The 18534-nt window shown below is 49.5% G+C and overlaps 1 protein-coding gene across 1 annotated transcript in view; it reads right to left on the reverse strand.

Moving 5' to 3' along the window:
• Positions 1 to 18534, reverse strand: part of PLCG2 (phospholipase C gamma 2) — a 137374-nt gene that overhangs the window by 23671 nt on the left and 95169 nt on the right. The window contains exons 21-30 of the mRNA XM_008139703.3: positions 17869 to 17940; positions 13875 to 13984; positions 12690 to 12786; positions 11258 to 11324; positions 9266 to 9423; positions 5332 to 5434; positions 3875 to 4084; positions 2150 to 2295; positions 1045 to 1159; positions 37 to 204 (exon numbers count right to left, since the gene is read on the reverse strand). Coding sequence (XP_008137925.2) covers positions 37 to 204; positions 1045 to 1159; positions 2150 to 2295; positions 3875 to 4084; positions 5332 to 5434; positions 9266 to 9423; positions 11258 to 11324; positions 12690 to 12786; positions 13875 to 13984; positions 17869 to 17940 — 1246 coding nt within the window. The remainder of the gene's footprint in view (positions 1 to 36; positions 205 to 1044; positions 1160 to 2149; positions 2296 to 3874; positions 4085 to 5331; positions 5435 to 9265; positions 9424 to 11257; positions 11325 to 12689; positions 12787 to 13874; positions 13985 to 17868; positions 17941 to 18534) is intronic.

An 18534-nucleotide genomic window follows, 5' to 3' on the forward strand; every position in this document is an offset into this window, starting at 1 on the left:
AGCCCAAGCCGAACCTCTTAATGAGAAGCCACGTACCTGATTTGATTCCTTTAATGGGGTAAGTAGCATGAGCGAGAAAGTTGGGGTCACTGAACATATCTTCCTCATACACCACAAAGCGCAGAAATGCCAAGTTTGGATCATAAATTTCAAATGTCACCTTCTCCTGCGTTGAAGCCCAAACAGGGCTCAGGCCATTGTCATCTGGAAGGTGATCAAAGCTTATTAAAGACGCCATTCGTCCTGCCCCCTCCTGGGAAAACCATCTTTACATGCATCGGCTGGGCTTTGAATCTCCTTAGCAACTGTGTAAATATACATCTAAGAAAATAGGAATAATCTTTTTTCCAGTAGCAATCGTGGTAAAGCGGTTGTCGCAGGCCTGAGTAAGGCGGAGGGGAGACCCCTTTATATAGCTCCCATCTCCCCAGGATGCGGAAGGGAAAGGAGGCCGCCGCAGAGAAGGAACAGGTGGGCACGGAAGAGCTGAGAGGGAGGGGGGGTGGGCCAGGCTGTCTGAAGAGGTAGAGCCAGCGTGGGTCTGTGGTTGTCAGGGGAGAACCTGCCACCCTCCACAAACGCCAGTTTCACTGGTTAGCGTGTGAGCTGCCACTGAGCCACCTTTCACCAGGAGCAGTGACCCCAGCCTCCCAGTTCACGGCGTCTTCCTGGCTTAAAGTGGAAGACCAAGCATTTCCTGGGTCTCCCTGCCCTCTGTGGGCAAAGATCCCCCGGGTTAGGCTGCAGCCTGTGGGTCAGGTGTCACATGCTCTGTGTGTCTGCTCCTGTCTCGGGCTAAGGAGGTGAAGCGGGTGGGGCTGTGGCACAGAGCAAGGGCCCTGCTGCCTGCGGTACGGGCAGAGCATCACAGCAAGGGGTACAATCCGACAAATCACGTGGTCCCGTTTCCCCTCCCCAAGCTGAACCACAGTGAGCAAAAGGGACGAAGGAAAAGACATGGCCAAGCACAGTGCCTTTCAGACCCCCCACCATGTGACTCAACTCGCTTGAAGTTCAAGAGAAGGATGTACCCAGGCGACTTACTCACAACCGTCGTCTTAAACTTGTTGTTGTCATATTCGGCTCCGCATATTTCCACCTCCACAAAGGGACATGCAATACTTCGTCCGAGCTTGGGGAGATGGCGAGCCCCGAGAACCTAGGATACCAAAGGTAAGTACTGGAGTTCTCCCAGACCCATCCTGGGAAGAGCTAACAAGCTCTGCGTGGGTGGGCTGGCAGGGAGCTCAGGTGGATTCTAGGATCAAACCATGGATCCCACCACTGTTTCCTTCTCGTGAATGAGAAAATGGGGGTGGATTCCTACAGCTGTTAGGACAGGGGTGGGGAACCTTTTCTCTGCCAAGGGCCGTTTGGATATTTATAACACCATTCCAGAGCCTTAACAAAATTATCACCTTAAAAATTAGCCTGCTATATTTGATCAAACATTTAATTAACTACCCCCTAATGCCTTGGCAGGGCCAGATGTCCCCCACCCCTGTGTTAAGGTGAGCTAGGAGCAGAGTGCCCAGGCCATCAGAATCAACAGGAGGACCTCACCTGGGCACAAAAACACATCCACCCCTGCCCAGGTGCGCACCCACAGAGAGAGCGTTGAATCACTTGATTCCCAGCTCCCAGAAAAGGATGGGGGAGTGTGTGTGATTTTCTTTTAAAGGTCTTTGGTTGCAAAAGCTTCATTTTTTCCCCTCCTTAATCTTATGAGAAATGCAACTTTTTTTTTCTACCTTGCATAGTTTCCAAAGGAGGAAAAAACAAAAAATCCTCATAAAGAGACAATACATTCTCTGAAAGTTGAATGAATTTTAAAAGGCTTTCACCCTTAAATACGGCCATTGTGGGGACAAACACTCCCCTCCATAACAACCAAAGGTTCGTTTTCCTGGCCAGAATCTGTCCTCGCTGGCACCCAGGAGACATCCTCCTGAACCCTGCAAGAGCTGGATTCATACCTCAGCCCCGCAGACGACATGGGTTAGGTGTCCAAGATGGATTTGAGAAGGTCTCCCTTTCTCCTCTGGGGTGCACCGTAATTTAGATCCTCAAACCATGTGATGGTTTATACAAAATGACGGGCGTCACTAGGCCCTGGCTCCCTGGGTGAGGAAGGAGAGTGTGGCCTTACCTTGACCGTCAAGGTCATCAGAATCTTCCTCTGGGACTCGGGCGGCATGGGGTCGTACTTCTCCGTCCTCATGCTCTCGGGTTGCAGGACGTAGCCGGTCCTCCCGTTGAGTGAAAACAAGGCCTGGTTCATCTGCATGTATTTGTCTGGGAAGGAAAGGGCACTGCTGATGGAAGTCAGGCAGGAAAAGGCTGGCCTCCTGGGCCAGGCCGTGTCAGGTGGGGAATGATTTGCTCATTTTTCCAAAAATAATGTAAGCCAGTTGTTAAGATATCTTAACTCAAAATATAGATTTTTTTTTTTTTAAGAATCCATTGAAAACTCATATTACTGGGAGAAAAATATGAGCTTTAAAAAAAAAAATTATCAGACCAGGAAACACCTTTCCAAGTATGAAACATTAAAAAACAAAAAATAATTAAAAACTACTCAAAGCTAAATATGTCTACGTAGGAAATAATTTCCACAAAATTTAAGACATGCTGTGGAAAGAAAAATCCTTCTAACTCAAATGACAAGTAAATATACGGTGTCCCCCAAAAATGTACACACACTTTTGAATATTCATTCATTCCAGTGGGTTAAATCTGAAAAGAAACAAACATCAATTGAGCTATCAGAAAAAAAGTGTGTGCACATTTTTGGGGACACCCTGTACATATAAAGTTAACCTACTAAGAGATCTGATACATGTGTGCTATAAATACCTACACCCCATTAGAACAGCTGGGTCAGAAGCGTGAACAGTTTGTAGAAAAGAAAAAGCAAGTGCTTCCTAAATACCTGAGAAACTGGCTCCTGTGACTCATAAGAGCAAAACCAATAAGGGAAGCTTCGGTGACAGCAGTTTTCATCTATCAATCAGGTGGGCAAAGATTAGAAAGTGTGATAAAACTAAGTTGGTGGAGTTACGCCAGAAGGATGCATTACCAGCTTGCAGTCGCAGGCACCACTGGATGCAGGTGTGCAGTGGTTGTCCTCAGGGCTAAGTTGATCACAATGCTAGTGATGTTTGACGCACCCTGCCTGCCTGAGAATTGTCTGACAGATGCAGCGCCGCATCTGTGAGGCGATGCTCACAGAAGGTTACAGAAGGCAGTGCCATCTGGAATAGCAAAAGATGGGGAGTAACCTAAATGTGCCTCAGCAGGGGGCGGCTGAATAAATGATGGTTCTAGTCAGTGGAATCCTACACAGGCATAAAAGCCAGAGAGAGGACACTACTGACGAACAGATCCCCAGAAGAGGCTTACCCAACACCTAAAGGGCAAAACACTGTAATTTATGCTACCATTTGTGTAAAGGAGTTCTGCATGCTGGTTTCTCCCAGCATGTAGTCCTCGGAGATGCACCAGGAAAGGAGGAGAGCGCTGAAAAAAGTCACTGAACACCTTCATCCACTGTGCCTGGAGCTGATGCAACCCCTGAGCTTTTTAATTACATGAGCTAATGCACTGCCTTTCTCTCTCAATCCAGACTCACTCAGTGTAGTCACTTGCATCATGGAACCTGCCAAATACAAGTGCCTAGTGTCAGGCGTGCTACCATCAGTTCCCTCAAGCACTCTATTCAACCGATGGCCCTCACCCTCGCATGCTGGTTGAACCTGTTCCTCAAACAAATCCCATCTTCTGGACACCACATCCCCTCGGGGGCCCCAGCAGACGGCCTGGACTGACACCACCATCATCTTAGATTTAGTGGCCACAGGAAGCCCCACTTTACCTCCAGTCTGGAAATTGAGTGCCACCATTTGGGAGCCGCACAGCCAGAGGCGGAAGGGGTCGTAGTTGGAGGAGTCCACCCTCTGTCCCTTCGGGTAAACACGGGTCAGGCCCTTCTGATTGTACTTCAGGAGCTCGATGGGTTTCTGTCTGACGACGCTGTCGGCCTTCGTCTCCACAAAGGAGCGGATTTCTCGGAAGTCGGGATTTTCTGCACACAGCGACAGAGGCACCGTTTATTTCGTGTCTCCTGCATTTTCTTAGGGCAGAGGCTTATGAAAGGAAACCGGGAATCTCCGTGACAAGACGCGCACGTGGTTCTGATGATACTGCCATAATTGGGCTCCTGCGCTTCGGGGGGGCCTAGCTATTAAAAGTGCCGAGTGTTCCCGCAACCTTTTCATCTAGGATTGCTGTGGTTTTCTTTTTGTTTAAAATTACCAGCAGCCTTGCACAAGAAAACACAAAAATGGTACAGTTATAGAAAGGGGGGATGGCCTCAGGGATCAGCACGTAGCAGGAGATCTTAGGAGCGGCTTCCTCATCAAAGGTGCTATAGATACAGGTGAGTAAACCAAGCCTCTTAGTGGAGGGAGGAGCGAGCAATGAATGGAAATATGCAAACAATTCTTCGTTGGATGAAGCTTTGCTACTTCATATCCAGCTGTGGTGGGACAGGTCATAAGCCTGCGGAGTGGGGCTGCCTCCCAGTGACCATTAACTCGGGGGTTTAGTACTGTTTCTCTGGTCCTGGAATCACAAGTTCTTGAGATCAAAGATAGGATCTGCTCAAAGACAGGGGGAAGAGAATGTGAATGGGATCATTCTAAGATCAAAGAATTGGCTACTTTAGAGAATTTGGTAGAAGAGCCATTTTTTAATCCTGTGCTGGATACTAGCCCCCAAGGATCCTGATCCCTGGACCCTGTGAATATGCAGCCTTTTATGGCAAAGGGGACTTTGCAGATATAATTAAATTAAGGAGCTTGTCGTGGGGAGATTGTCTGCGCCCTCAATGTAACTACAGGGTCCTTATAAACGGGAGTTATTTTGACTACATAGAAGAGAAGGCCATGTGACTATGAGGCAGATTGGAGTGATGCAGCCACCAGAAACGGGAAGAGACAAGGAACATACTGTTCCCTGAAGGGAGTGGCTGAAATCTTCCCACAGCCTAGAGATATTGACTTCTGGCCTCCAGGAGACCAGAGTATAAATATATGTTGTTTTCAGCCACCAAGTTTGTAGTTAACTTGTTATAGAAACAGGAGGAAACTAAACCTTCCCTCTGAGAGGATTTTCCTCCTAAAGCTATCAGAAGGGCCTGTTACTAGCACCGTGGCCCTAAGGACTAATTCAGGAGGAAGCTCCACCTAGAGCAGTTCAGAACGAGCAGGAGCCACGCTCTAAGAGGAAGCGGGTTTTCACCGTGTCCGGAGGCAGTCATGGGAGACGTACCTAAATTGTCTTTGGTCTTGCTGGTTGGTTTGCAGTAGACGACCAGGTCCGAGAGCTCGATGGCGATCGACTGGTTCTTCTCCCAGTATTTCATGTTGTTCTCCTGTTGGGGGCCAACTGTCTTTAGTTTCAGACCTCAAGCCAGCACCCCGAAATCCCATCGCCCCAGCTCACCTGGCATGCCTTCCTCTCCTTCCCCTCTCGCTCCTCTGGGCCCTCCTGCATGCTCAGATCTTTGACATGGTTGAATATTTTCCTTGTCCCTGCCCCTCCTCTCTTCCCTTCCTCTTGCTGCCGAAATTCTTGACCAAATTATTTCCACCCAGGATTGGTGTCTGTCACCACACCACTCTCCTTAACCCTCTGCTCCCTGGCCTGTCCCTTCCCTAAAACCACTGTTAGAGTTTGTCCAATTCTAGTTCTCCAAGCCCATGACCTCATGTCCTCCTGGGCTCTGTAGACCACAGCATCCTCCTTATAACTTCCTGCCCCCTGCACCCCTCTCCTCTGAGGCTGAGGAAGTGTGCACAGCCTCTTCCTGCCCCAGAGTTCACATCCCAGGTCCCCTGAATCACAGCAGTGACCTCCTGGCTCCTCACCCTGCAGCTCCTGTCCTCTCTCCTCTGCATTCCATCAGTTCCCTCCTCCTGGACCCTGCCCAGATCATTCCTTCTCCAGGAAGCCTTCCTGGATTACTCTAGCCTAGCCAGGACTGGAAAAGGATATTGCCTTCCTCAAATCTCCCAGAGTGCTCACCATTTCACCCACACTTGGCCTTGCTCAGTCTTACACTGTCCCTTGTCTGACTGTCCTGCATTGATGCTACTCATCACTATTGCCCAGACCCTGTTTCCCCACTGAGACATGGGTTTGAAAGTGGACCCTGCTATTTATTAGCTGGGTCAACAGGGCAAGTCATAGACTCTCTCTCAGCACCTCAGTTTCCTCAACTGTAAAATAAGGCTAAGACGAGTACTCTACTCTTAGAGAATTAGACAAGGAGGCCTTAGCACTCCTCCAGGCTTATAGGGGCACTCAGAAATGTCCCCCAGGCAAAGGATAGGAAAAGTCCCCTCTTTACATAAGCGGGTGTGGGACCTGATTGCTTCTGTAAGAATGCCTTCAACCCATAAGTGCTCACATAAATCCTGGGACCAAAGTGGACCTTGGCAATGGCCGGCAAAGCCTTTTATATGAGCCCCAGCAGTGACCGCATCACCAGGACAGATTAGAACGTTACTGTAAGCCTCCGAAATTTGTTCTAGCTCATCTATGCATGCCTAACTTTCTCCAGCCCTTTCCACACTTTCCGAATGCAAGCCATAGTGGTAGGGCTGGAAGGGGCTGTTGTAGGTGGGATGGGCCAGAATAAGTGGCAAAGATGTCAGCCACATAGTTAATGGCAAAATGCCATGAGGAAAACAGGAGCCTTCCTTGTTTTTGGACATCAGGTGTTTTCTCCTGAACCTTGTATCAACTTGGCTTTGTATTCCGGGTGGTTTCACCATGGGGTGGTTTGGAGACAGAAAACCCCAGCAACAACACAGTTCACCTCTAATGACAACAGAACTGCTTTAAATGTGTGTGTGGGAGGGACATTTCTATGGTGAATTATAGAACTTTGGTCTCACAAAGCACAGAGCAATCACAAGCTATGGGCTTCACTTTTTCCAACCTTAGCAGGAGACATATTAGTTTAAGATGAAATACCACTTGCTTCCTCAAAATCTTACCACAATTATTCTAAAAAATGGCAGAATTTGCCCGCCAGGCCATCTCAGAATATGAAGTCACAACCCATTGCATGGGCCAGGCTTTGGAAACTCACTAACCAGATGGATCTTAGTGACTGGTCTTGTGCCATGGACTGAAGGAGCCCAGGGACTGTGTAAAATTACAGGTCCCTGAGCATGTTCTTAGGGGCGGGCACAACGGTGAAGCCTCGGTGAGGAGCGCCCAGCAACGAGCGGAGAGCTCACCTCACCTTGGTCTCCCAAAGGCAGGAGGGGGCCTCCTTCCTGTTCCCGCACCAGCTCTTCTTACAGCTGGTTGTGCCCAGAGCAAGAATCCGTCAATTCCAGAGACTCCTGTTTTTTTTAACCTTCATATATTACTATAAGACTTTAAAAAGCTTTTCTCATGAAAACTTAGCAGCTATAAAAACCAATTAAAGAGGAATGTAGATCAAAGACAGAGAACAGCAGCCTTGAACAGCTAGGCTTAATTTCCGAAGCCTTATGCAGGAGAGGAGAGAAAGGGGCAGAGAACCTTTGAGTGAAGTCACATTTTCCTCCATGAATAGCGGTGGAGAGCCAGGATGCACCGGGCGGAGGAGGGTGCCATCGCCATGCCTATACCGCTGAGCCCCACACTCAGACCACTTTCAGGGGAGGTTTGGGTGCCCCAGAATAAATTCTACAGAGAAAAACTGCTAAGGGCTTCATCACTGGTGTTTTTCTCCATCCTCAGCTTTAGGGGCCCAGAATCACAAATACTAGAACATGTTTAGGAGGGTCACATGCTGCCAAATGGTACCATTCAGTTCATGATGACAACCATTCAACCGGCAATGAGAACAGACCTGGAAGAAGTTAGGGGTAAATGATCTTTCAAATGAACCTTGGTACAGTGGCGCCCCCCGGTGCCTCAGAGCTGTTCTACATGGAAGGCCCGGAAGCAAATGAGATGCCCTGACCAGGAAAGATGGGAACTTGCTGACCACAGCTCATCCTAAGTAACCGGTGATGGTGTGACAAGACTTGGAAAGAATGAGGACTCATATGTGAGGCCTCTGACTAGACCCTGGGACAGGAAAGATGACAGGTCCTACCAGGGAGGATGCTCATCCTACCAGGTCTCTGTAGAAAGTCTTCTTAGTAAGAGGACATCACTTTAGGCTGTTGAAAGGGTGAGTTAAGGTGACCAGAGACTGGCCAAGTGTGAGGTCCCCCAGGGACAAGGAAAGACCGGGCTGCTGCCGTCCTCCCAGTACACTGAAGGAGAAAGACCCATCAACTATAACCAGAGGTCACAAGGGCCCAAGAGATCCTGGGAAAACTTTAAAACCAGTCCTTTGCGTCAAGACCCGTCTTAGAGGCACGTGTGCATATGGGAAACCCTAAAATTTCTTCCAAGTTCTATGGCTACAGGAAAGAGCCAACGGCACCTTACACCTCCCCATGCCCTCCTGGTGTGACGACAATGTGGTGACTAAATACCATCATGAGCTGAGCACTTGATGTATATCAGGCACCAGCCTACCACTTCTCACGCTTCATCTCATTTCACCTTTGGCTCCTCATTTTGCAAACAAGGAAACTGAGGCCCAGAGAAGTTTAGTGACTTTCCCAGGGACCAGCCCTGCCCGGATGCAAACTCCAGTTTGCCTAGAACTACTCCTCCTGCTCTTACCCAGAACCCTTCTCAAACCACTTCCAGCCCAACACTAAGCTCCGGTCAGGATGACCCTGGAAAGTCCACGCCCATCGAGAGTGGAAGTTCTTCCACAACACAAACTTCTGGAGGGAAAAGAATGGGTCCTGTCGATTACATTTTCCCAGGGCCACTGCAGGCCCAGGGAGGTGAGCTCAGGGCATGCTTGCTGTAGGATGGATCCCGCCTGCTTTGAACAAAGTTTAGAGGCAAGAAAACACTCAAAATAAGGAAGGCAAAACTCTGTCAAGCGATGGCCCCAAACATCAAGAGTCACTGCGCACGCTCTGACTTCTGAAGGTCTGCACTAGCCCCAGCTTCCAGGGGACCTCCAACATCCCTTCCCCTTCAAAACGATGGGCGCTCCTATTATCCGAACCCACCCCATCGCCTCCCTGAATTCTGTGTGGCCCTTGGGCCCGCACCTCCTGCTGCCGAGACCCACCCACGGCTCAGCAGAGCATACCAGGCCCACCTGGGCCCAGCTCAGCCGAGGGCCTACCTTGGTGTCGATCTTCCAGGTGATTTGCCGGATGCTCTGAAACCACTCGAAGAGCTCCTCCACGCGGTCCGTGGCAAACTCCACCGGGGGGTCACCCTGCTTCTTGGGCTCCAGGATGAAGACGAAAGGCTTCTGGTTCTTCCCGTGCGGGGCTTTCACTTTGGGAGAGAATACCACGAGCCCTGGTCAGCCTGTTAGAGAGCCACGAAGACTAGCCTGCACGCTGCCCGAGCCACTTCGGTCACGAACCCAAATGCCACTGCGTGGGCCGTGCTGACGGGGACGTCGGCTTTGTGCCCAGGCAGCGTCTGCACTCCACACGTCACTGCTCAAGCTGTGCAGCAGCCTGAGCTGTGTTCTCCAAAAAGACAGACCCACGTCCTAACCCCTGGTGCCTAGGAATGTGAACACAGTTGCGGATGTTCTTAAGGATCTCAGGATGAGGCCATCCTGGAGTCATCTAAGAGCCGGTGTTCTTATCAGAGAAAGAAGAGGGAAACGTGAGACACAGACACAGGGATGGCGGCCACTGAAGACAGAGGCAGAGACTGGACTGATGCAGCCACAAGCCAAGGGACCCCGGGGGTGGCCAGCAGCCACCAGGAGGTGGGAGGGAGGCATGGAACAGATCCTCTCTGCAGAGAAGTTTTCTGGGTAAGAAAATGAAGGCCACGAGAGGATAAGGATCTGCCAAGTAACATTAGTCACTAAGATCTCTGGGCTTGTCTATGCCAGGCCATGTCTAAGCAGATTACACACACTGTATCTCATTCAATCTTTATCTCGACCTTCTGGGGTGCCACTCTTGTCACGCCCCTTTTACAGGAGAGGAAACAGAGACACGCTGAGGGGAAGTGACACGTGGAGGGTCACACAGCTAGTCACGGCAAAGCTGAGGCTCGAGTCAGGCCTGGCTCCAAGGCTCCTATTCCTAACCACTCAGCCACGTGCCTGTGCTCTGCAAACACGGGGCAGATGACACACAGAGCAACACAAGTGAGTCTCAGCTCAGCCATGGACTTGGTGGGGACCTCGGGCAGGGCTTGTGGTCACTTAGGAGCTTGGTTTTCTCGCCAGTTAACTGGAACCAAGAATCCCTCTCTTACCTACCCTATCAGGTTGTTGTCAAGAAAAAAAACACGGACAAACGGGTAATAAAGGGGCAAAGCAAAGAGCTGACCCTAGAAGCAGAAAGTTCCTGGCATTCTTGTCATCTGAGGCTTAGGACCCTGCTCAGGCCTCCCCGGCAAAAACATGGGCGGGAACAGGCCCAGGCTGATGCACGGATGGGCTGCACGGAGCTGTGGAAATACGGCTGCTCGGAGAGGAGCGCTGTGTGGGCTTCTTGCCCAGAGTGTCCTCACTGCCGTCGGTCCCTCCGTGTGGAAGCTGCTGCATCCCCACCTACAGGCGGGCCTGGTCAGGCTCAGATGTACTGAAGGCTCCGAGGATGAGATTATCACCGGCACCGTTGTACGCGCCTGTGTGCGCGGGCTGTGCATGCACATCTCCCCTTGCACCAGACTCCAAGGTGGGCAGGCCAAGGTGTCCCCCTGCCCAGCTGCGCAGCCAGCAAGTGGAGGGTCAGAGAGAAGTGACAGATCCAGGGTCTCATAGCAACCGAGAGGCTGAGCTGGGCTTACAACCGGACACTCCTAACTCCATGCTCCGCCACAGCCGGGCCAACAGCCCAGCTCCTCTTAAAATAGCGTGGGAAACCCCGGCAGATCTCTGAGATGATGCTGTTTGGAATAACAACATTAAACATTCATCTAGCCCTGCCTCTGCCCCAGACCCCGTGTTAGCACTTTACAGTTATTAATAGCAGGCATGACACTGCAATCAGCAACCAGCCTGGCCCAATACTCAACTGGAGCGTCCAAGTCAAGGCCAGAAGGACCCAGCGAGAGCCGCCTCCCGGCAGGGGGTGGTTCTGAGGCCAGATGGGAGGATTTGGGTGGGAATCCGGGCTAAGACCATGTGTGAACGTACCAACATTATAGGTGTTGAGATCCAATATTCCTTTGCAAAGAGACCCTAAGGGATTGTCTTCAATAATCTGTGAAGAAATAAGACATAACTCACGTTAGCCTTAACAGGTATAATCACAAAAGACAACCCGTTTCCAAAGCACACCGTTTAGCAGAGACACTGCCGGTGGAACTGTTTAAAATGCATTTTCATTACAGGATATGTCCAAGGGGAGAGAGCTAACTAATGAAGCATTTTACTGATAGGGACTCAGCCGTGAGCAGGTGCCAACAGGTTCGGCGATTCATTTTCCAATCTGTAGAAAAATGTGCCTTGTGAATTCTAGAACAGGTTTTGAAGCGTTTCCATAGATCTGATTTCAAAAACATCCCAGACCCTTTATTCCGGCATTATGATGAAATGGGGCTATCTGGTCTCCTACAGCACAACTCACGAACCTTCCGTGACTCTCCATGTCCTATGGGAGCAACATCCACGCTCTGCCGTCTGACTTTAAGGCTTTCTAGGAGCCCCGATCGGCCTTCCAGCTCTACCTCCCACTGTACATCTGAACCATCCCAGGGTCCAGGTGAGATAGGGAACACCTGGCCTTAGGAGAGCTGGCAGAACTGTGCATCTGCCCATTGTCTGTACACCCCCATTCCTCCACCAGGCTAATGCTCTGTGGGTGGGGGCATCATGGACAGACGCAATAAGGGGGTTACATCTCTGCCTCAGGATGAACACACTGAACACAATCACGTTCCCACCGCCACACCTTTGCTTAGGCCGTACCTTCCACCTGGAATTCCCTTCTGTCAGTCTCTCGCTGCTGATCTCTAACTTGACTTTTAAGGTTCAAATGCCCCTTCCTCCATGCAGCCTTCTCAGATTGCCCCAACTCACTTAGAAAATTCCTTGAGCTCAAACAGGACCTTAAAACCCTCATTATAGAGAGTTCGGCCCTGGTATAGTGCTGTCACAATGAAAGTGGCTTCTCTTTGAGTCTGCTGGGCAAGAGGAAGCAGGAAACAGAAACCAGGTTTGCAGTGTCACCAGGAAGGCCTCAACGCGCCTTCCACTTGGGCCTGCTTGCTTATCCACACCAAGCACGTTCGTTCTGAATGTCTGGCTGGCCAAACGAAATGTGTTTCATTTGCAAGCTGCTTTAGGCAAAGGACATATTCCCCATTTGGCCATTTTCACTCTAGAGAGATTTCTCCTGCATATTCAAACCTTTCCAGCCCAGAACAACCTGATTAAAATATGAAGGCTCGTCACAGTGACTTTCACCCACGACAGCTCAGGGCGCACTCCTGATTTCCATGTCACTCTGCTTCAGGGCTCCTCGGGGACCACACGCTAGCTATCATGTATAAAATATAACCACTGAGGTGACTCGGTGGATTCCCCGAGGATTAGCAGGTCCCTCCCTGCAACGATCGCGACTCACCTGCTTCTCGAGCTCCTCCACATCAACCGTTGAAATGTCCTCGACGTAATTGGACGGGAAGTAGTGCTGGATTTTGGTTCCATAGTCTCCTTTCCACCTAGATAAACACAGAGGGCATCAAGGGCCTCGCTGGGCCGTATTAATCCATTACTGTCCCTTAGACCCCAGTTGCTGGTGAGAGAAAGGCGGCCAGTGACCGAATGACCAGAAGAGGTGTTGAGATAATGGAGCATTTCAAAGGGATCCTCTGATTTTTTATCAGCAATGAGTGGGATTGGGGGGAAATCCTCTTGCCATTTGGTCAAAACTCATGGACCCCATATATGCGTTAGGTTAAGAGTGTGCGCTCTGGAGTCAGAAGGTCTGACTTCAAATCTCAGCCTGCTGTGTGGCCCTGGACAAGTTACTGTACTTCTCTGTGCCAGTTTGTCTGCAAAATGCAGGTTCAGCTCTCTTGTGGGAAGATGAGATACTGATCTTGTGAGGTGCTTGAATCTCTGCCAGTGTTGATGGTTATGAACAAATTCTTACGGCTCTCAGGTAGAAATCACCCCACAAAACCACCTACGATGGGGCCTATGGCTGGGCAGCAAGTTTTTCTTCCCACGTGAACAGAGGGAAGAGCTAGCTGGACCTCAGCACACCAGGTACCTTTGACCTAAAATGTGTCTTCTTCAACCCAGGATGGGGCCACTGCATAGGGCACAGGACTAAGCTATAGCGTAAGAATTTGAATTTAAAATAATGCCAGGCTCATGGAATGGAAAGAGCCTGTGCTACTTAGTAGCTGTGGAAGTTTGGAAAGTCTCATTTGCCTCATCTGTAACGTGGGGATAATCATAGTAAAAACTCCACAGGGTCGTAACGAGGATTTGGTCAGATGACGTCTGAAAGCTATTAGCACAGTGCGTGGCATACAGGAAGACCTCAGAAATGGTAGCTGCTATTACAGTAAAAATAATATATAAATATGATATTATGCTATGTGATTTAATATGATAAAAATTGGTGTTTATCCGCTTCTCCGCATACAGCATGCAGGTATCAAGCCATTTCCCAGAGAAAATAGAACAGGTCAAAGCCAGCTGAGAACACAGAAAAAAGGGGTCCGAGCTCAGCCGGCACTTGTGTGTCTCCACCAAAAAGTGACCTGTGGAGTGCATCCACCACGCAGCTCACCCTTACCAGCCCCCGGGCTCCTTGGAGACGTTGTGAATGAGGGCGCCACGGCAGAAGCTCAGCTCATCACTCTGCTTGGCTTTGTAGTCATACAGAGCTTTCACGGTTCTCTGAGGCTTTCGGAGAAAACAAAAAGAAAAAGGTCAGGCAGGCTGATGAGCAGAGGGAGGCTTCTGCATTTACTAGTACTGTCGCACATTTAGTTCTCCTTAGGGAGCCAGAGGCTTCAGTCCAGGGTTACAGCGCCATCTGCTGGCAAGTTTCTAGCATTGCGAAGACTCCGTAGTCTCAAAAAGTCACCAGTAGAGATGGGGACTGGTCAGAGCCAAGGGCACCTCAATCACTCAAAACTGCTCAATTTCTTCAACACGCCTTTCAGATTAAGCCATGACCACCACCTTTGAAGTCCTCAGAGCCCATGCTCAACAACCCTCCCAGAAGTTCAAACTCAACACCATTCCTGGCCATCCTCGGCCTCACCAATATTTACCAGGCCAGGGGTCCCCTAACTGGACTCCTGCAGGACACTGACATTTTGCAAGAGTAACCGGGGCACTCCTCCATGAAAGCCATCAAAAGGTGATCTCGGCGGAAACAACCCAAAACTTAGGATAAAATTTTTCTTCAATGAATTTGCTTTAATGCCTGCGTGGCAAGCATAAATCCATGGCAAAATGAATACCCATGCAGCAAGCAAATATTAATCGTAAAATCTGAAGCTGTCAAACCTGTTTAGATCAGCAACTCCCCCCTCCCCACCCCCCAAGGAAAAGTAGACAGGTTTTACAAGGAATCCAGTAAAACTGCTCCTTCAAGCAGAGGCTATGGAGTCAAACATGTGGGTTCAAATTATTGCTCTGCTCCTTACTACTATATAACCTTGAGGCATTCCCAGACTCAGTTTCCCCATCTGGGAAAGGCGAATTAAAACTTTACATGCTTCACAGGGTTAAGACTATTTAATGAGATAGTGCATGACAAAAAATTATAATATCTAGCATTTATTAAGGGCTTACTATAGTCAAAACACTGCTCTAGGCCTCTTATCTATAGTACCTCCTTTAATGTTTCCAACAACCATAAGAGGTAGGTAGCAGTGTTGTTATGCCCATTTTACAGATGAAGAAACTGAGGTTCAGAGAGATGAAGTATCCTTGCCCAAGGTCAACTAGCTGGTAGGTGGCTGAGTGCAGAGATGAATCAATCAACCCGAGTTATTTCCATAGTTTATGATATTCTTAAGAAGCAACCTAGTCCTAGCCAGTTTGGCTCAGTGGATAGAGCGTTGGCCCGCGTGGACTGAAGAGTCTCCAGTTCGTTTCCGGTTAAGGGCACAGACCTCAGTTGCAGTCTCGATTCCCGGCCCTGGTCGGGGCTCATGTGGGAGGCAACCAATCAATGCGTCTCTCTCACATCGATGTTTTTTTTTTCTCTCTCTCTCTGTCTCTCCCCCTCCCTTCCACTCTCTCTAAAAATAAAAATCAATGGAAAAATATCCTTGGGTGACGATTAACAAAAAAAAAAAAGGGGGGGGGCAATCTAATCTGGGTACTGCAAGTTCTACCATAGGAACCCCCAACCAGAGGCTGCCCAGGTCTCCTGCCCTTGTCTCCCCCACCTGCAGAGGGAGCCTAACTGCCCCTCTTGTTTCAAGGGTGGATATCAGAATCTGAGCCACATCTCTCCCCATGAATCCCCACAAGTCACTGCCAGGCTCCCAGGACACAACAAGGAAGGAACAGCTAGTGGCAGAGGTGGGAGTGCCACATAATGGCTTCCACAAGGAGCAAGTCCCCAGCCTGACAGATGGTCCCACAGAATCATCTGACCAAGTAGGCAGCAGCAATGCCAAGCGGCTAAGAGCACACCCCTCGCAGCCAGACTGCCTGGGTCCACATTCTAGCTCCACACCTTCCTGGCTACGTGGCCTCAGCAATTACTCAACTTCTGTGTGCCTCGGTTTTCTCAGCTGTACAATGGGCACAAAGATAGTACCCACTGCTTGGGGCTGTTACGAGGACTAATAAGCTGTCAAGTACTTAGAACAATGCTGGATGGGTGGACGTGGATGTGTTACCTATTATTATGCATCTAGTCATTCCAGTTCTAAGAACGCATCCAAAGGAAATTATGCTAGAGATGCCCAAAGCTTCACAGGTGAAGAAGTTCATGTGAGGGTTAGCTAGAAGAGCAAGAGACCAGAAATGACCCAAATGGCCACTGGATGGGGACACTGCTAACCTGGCACAGCCACCCAGAATGTTCTACAGCACAGACATGCTTTTTTCATAAGTTAAAATGCCAAGCCATGTATTTCATCTCAGTGGCTTGGCCTACCAGGTTAGACAGAAACGGTCAATAAGAAGGTCAGTGATGGGGAAGCCCACCCGTGACCAAGTGGCAAGTGAGCCGAGCAGAATGGAGATGACAGATGCAGGTGGTGGTGGCTGCAAAATTAGGCCGAGACCAGGAGAGACAGAACGCCCAGCAGCCGCGCAGACAGCCACTGCGTCAGGACCGTGAGACGAGGACGGACTATTTGTCTGTTTTTCAAGTGTGTTTTTTTAATTGTTGCACCATTTTCCAGTCATTAACAGTTACAGCTTTATTTCCAGGCATTCATCTCAGTTGGGCAACTTGCGATCAAATTCAGCATGCAGTCACGTTTTGCTTGGCTCACGTAAAATAGGAAGATTTTTCTCTACAACTCAACTTAGTTGCCAGGGTTTAAAAATGGGGGAGATTTCACATAAAACTTCTGAAGTATTGGCTTCTCTTAAGCCAGTCGGAGAAAGATAAATGTCACATGATCTCACTCATTTGTGGAGAATAATGAACATTAACTGATGAACAAAAAATAGATCCAGAGACATAGAAGCATTGAACAGACCGATGAACCTCAGAGGGAAGGCGGGGAAAGGGGGGAGGGTGGGGGTGGGGGGGCGGTAAGAGATCAACCAAAGGACTTGTAGGCATGCATATGAGCATAACCAGTGGACACAGACAGTAGTGGGGTGAGGGCCTGTGCTGGGGGGTGGGAGCAGGCGGGGAGAGGTCCGGGGAAAAGGGAGACATATGTAATACCTTCAACAATAAATAAATAAAGTATTGGTTTATCTCGATAAATCAGAAGACCTGACCTGCTCTCTGGAGAGGCAAGGATGGCTGCCCCTGGGGAGGAGTCCCCGCCACCCCGACATCCCGCTGACATGAGGCCCGGTCATTCTCATTACCAAAGCATCCGCCTTTAATAAACGTTTCTGCTATCAAGCTAATGCATTTCGCACACAGCTTCATTTGCCGACGACTTTTCGAGACTTCATTTCTTGCTGAAAGGAATTTGCATTGGCCAAGAATTGTAAGTTAAAAAAATAACAAATTTGTCTCTAGATTGCCACAGACCCCACAGTGCAGCCCCTCTCTGATCAGGAATTTTATACTGATGGCGGCCCCAGACAGCCCCCCCCCCCCACCCCAAAACAGGAAATGCACATCATTCTTCCTCCTCCACAGGCTCACACTACATTTGAGATGAAACCAGGGGGAGGAGGAGCTGGGGGCTGAGAGTAAAACCCAGCCCTACCTGCAGGAAGTCACACTGCAGCCGGGTGGGAATACGAAATGGTGTTCTCGCTGCAAGGTCAGTGAACGGGACAGAATTTATAAACACCACCCACTCAGCGGGTGAGCAAGAAACATTTGAAAGACTTTTAATTAGAAGCTGTGTGGCCCAAAGGTGATTCATCAAACCTCAGAATTTTAGCGAGGCACAGTCACATTTGGAAGGAATTCTATTAACCTCTTCCCTGAAACGAGATGTCATATTGTCAATCATTTCCTCTAAAAAAAAATTATTTTTTTTTTTTTTTTTTTGCTAAGTTTCCCAAAATGTTCTCTTGCTCTATTATGACCGGGAAGGGGGGTTGGGGAGGGAGGGGATTTGGACTCGATGTCAATCTAGTGACCAGGAAATAGTGTACATTAAAGGTTGGCACTGTACCATAGAAGGATTGATTTCACTGGGATCCACATACATTCTGCTGACGTCATACAGGGAGTTTATATCTCTTTCCTGAAAAAGAACAGAGAGAAAGAAATGGAACCATCCCTGCTCCTGGGACAGCCCAAGGACAGAACAAGGACTGCAGAGCCCTGTGGTTTCCTGCCCTCTGGCAGAAGAGGTGACACCGCACCGTTTCCTCATGCCCTGTGGGTAGAGACAGTGAGACATCATAAAGAAGTTCCCCAAAACTTGGACATTTTACCCCCAAATGAGAAAAGCCCTATTCTGGCCGACTGTGTGCCAGGCACCGTGCGCCTTCGTAAAACACAAGCCCCGAGTGTGCGGGAGCCTATCGTGTGTCTCTGCCTGACTCGCGTTCTGTGGTGGGTCGCTTGAAACTGCCCACCTTGGAAGTGTTTACACCATGGAAATTGGCAAATCCCACAAACCAGGGCTTCTTTCTGCAGAGAACTGGTTAAACGTTTACCGCCCACACTGTAACCCCCCCCATACCCGTCCCCCCCCTCTGCTTCTCTCATTGGGTTCCAGCCACATCGGCCACCTCAGTCACTCCCGGGCTTGTGGTGGCTGCTCCTCCACATTGAACCAGCTTCCTTCACAGCAACCCTGGCCAATTCACTGCCTCTTCCAGCTTTCAGCTCA

The sequence above is a fragment of the Eptesicus fuscus genome, chromosome 21 (genome assembly GCF_027574615.1).
Source record: "Eptesicus fuscus isolate TK198812 chromosome 21, DD_ASM_mEF_20220401, whole genome shotgun sequence".
NCBI classification, from domain to species: Eukaryota; Metazoa; Chordata; class Mammalia; order Chiroptera; family Vespertilionidae; genus Eptesicus; species Eptesicus fuscus.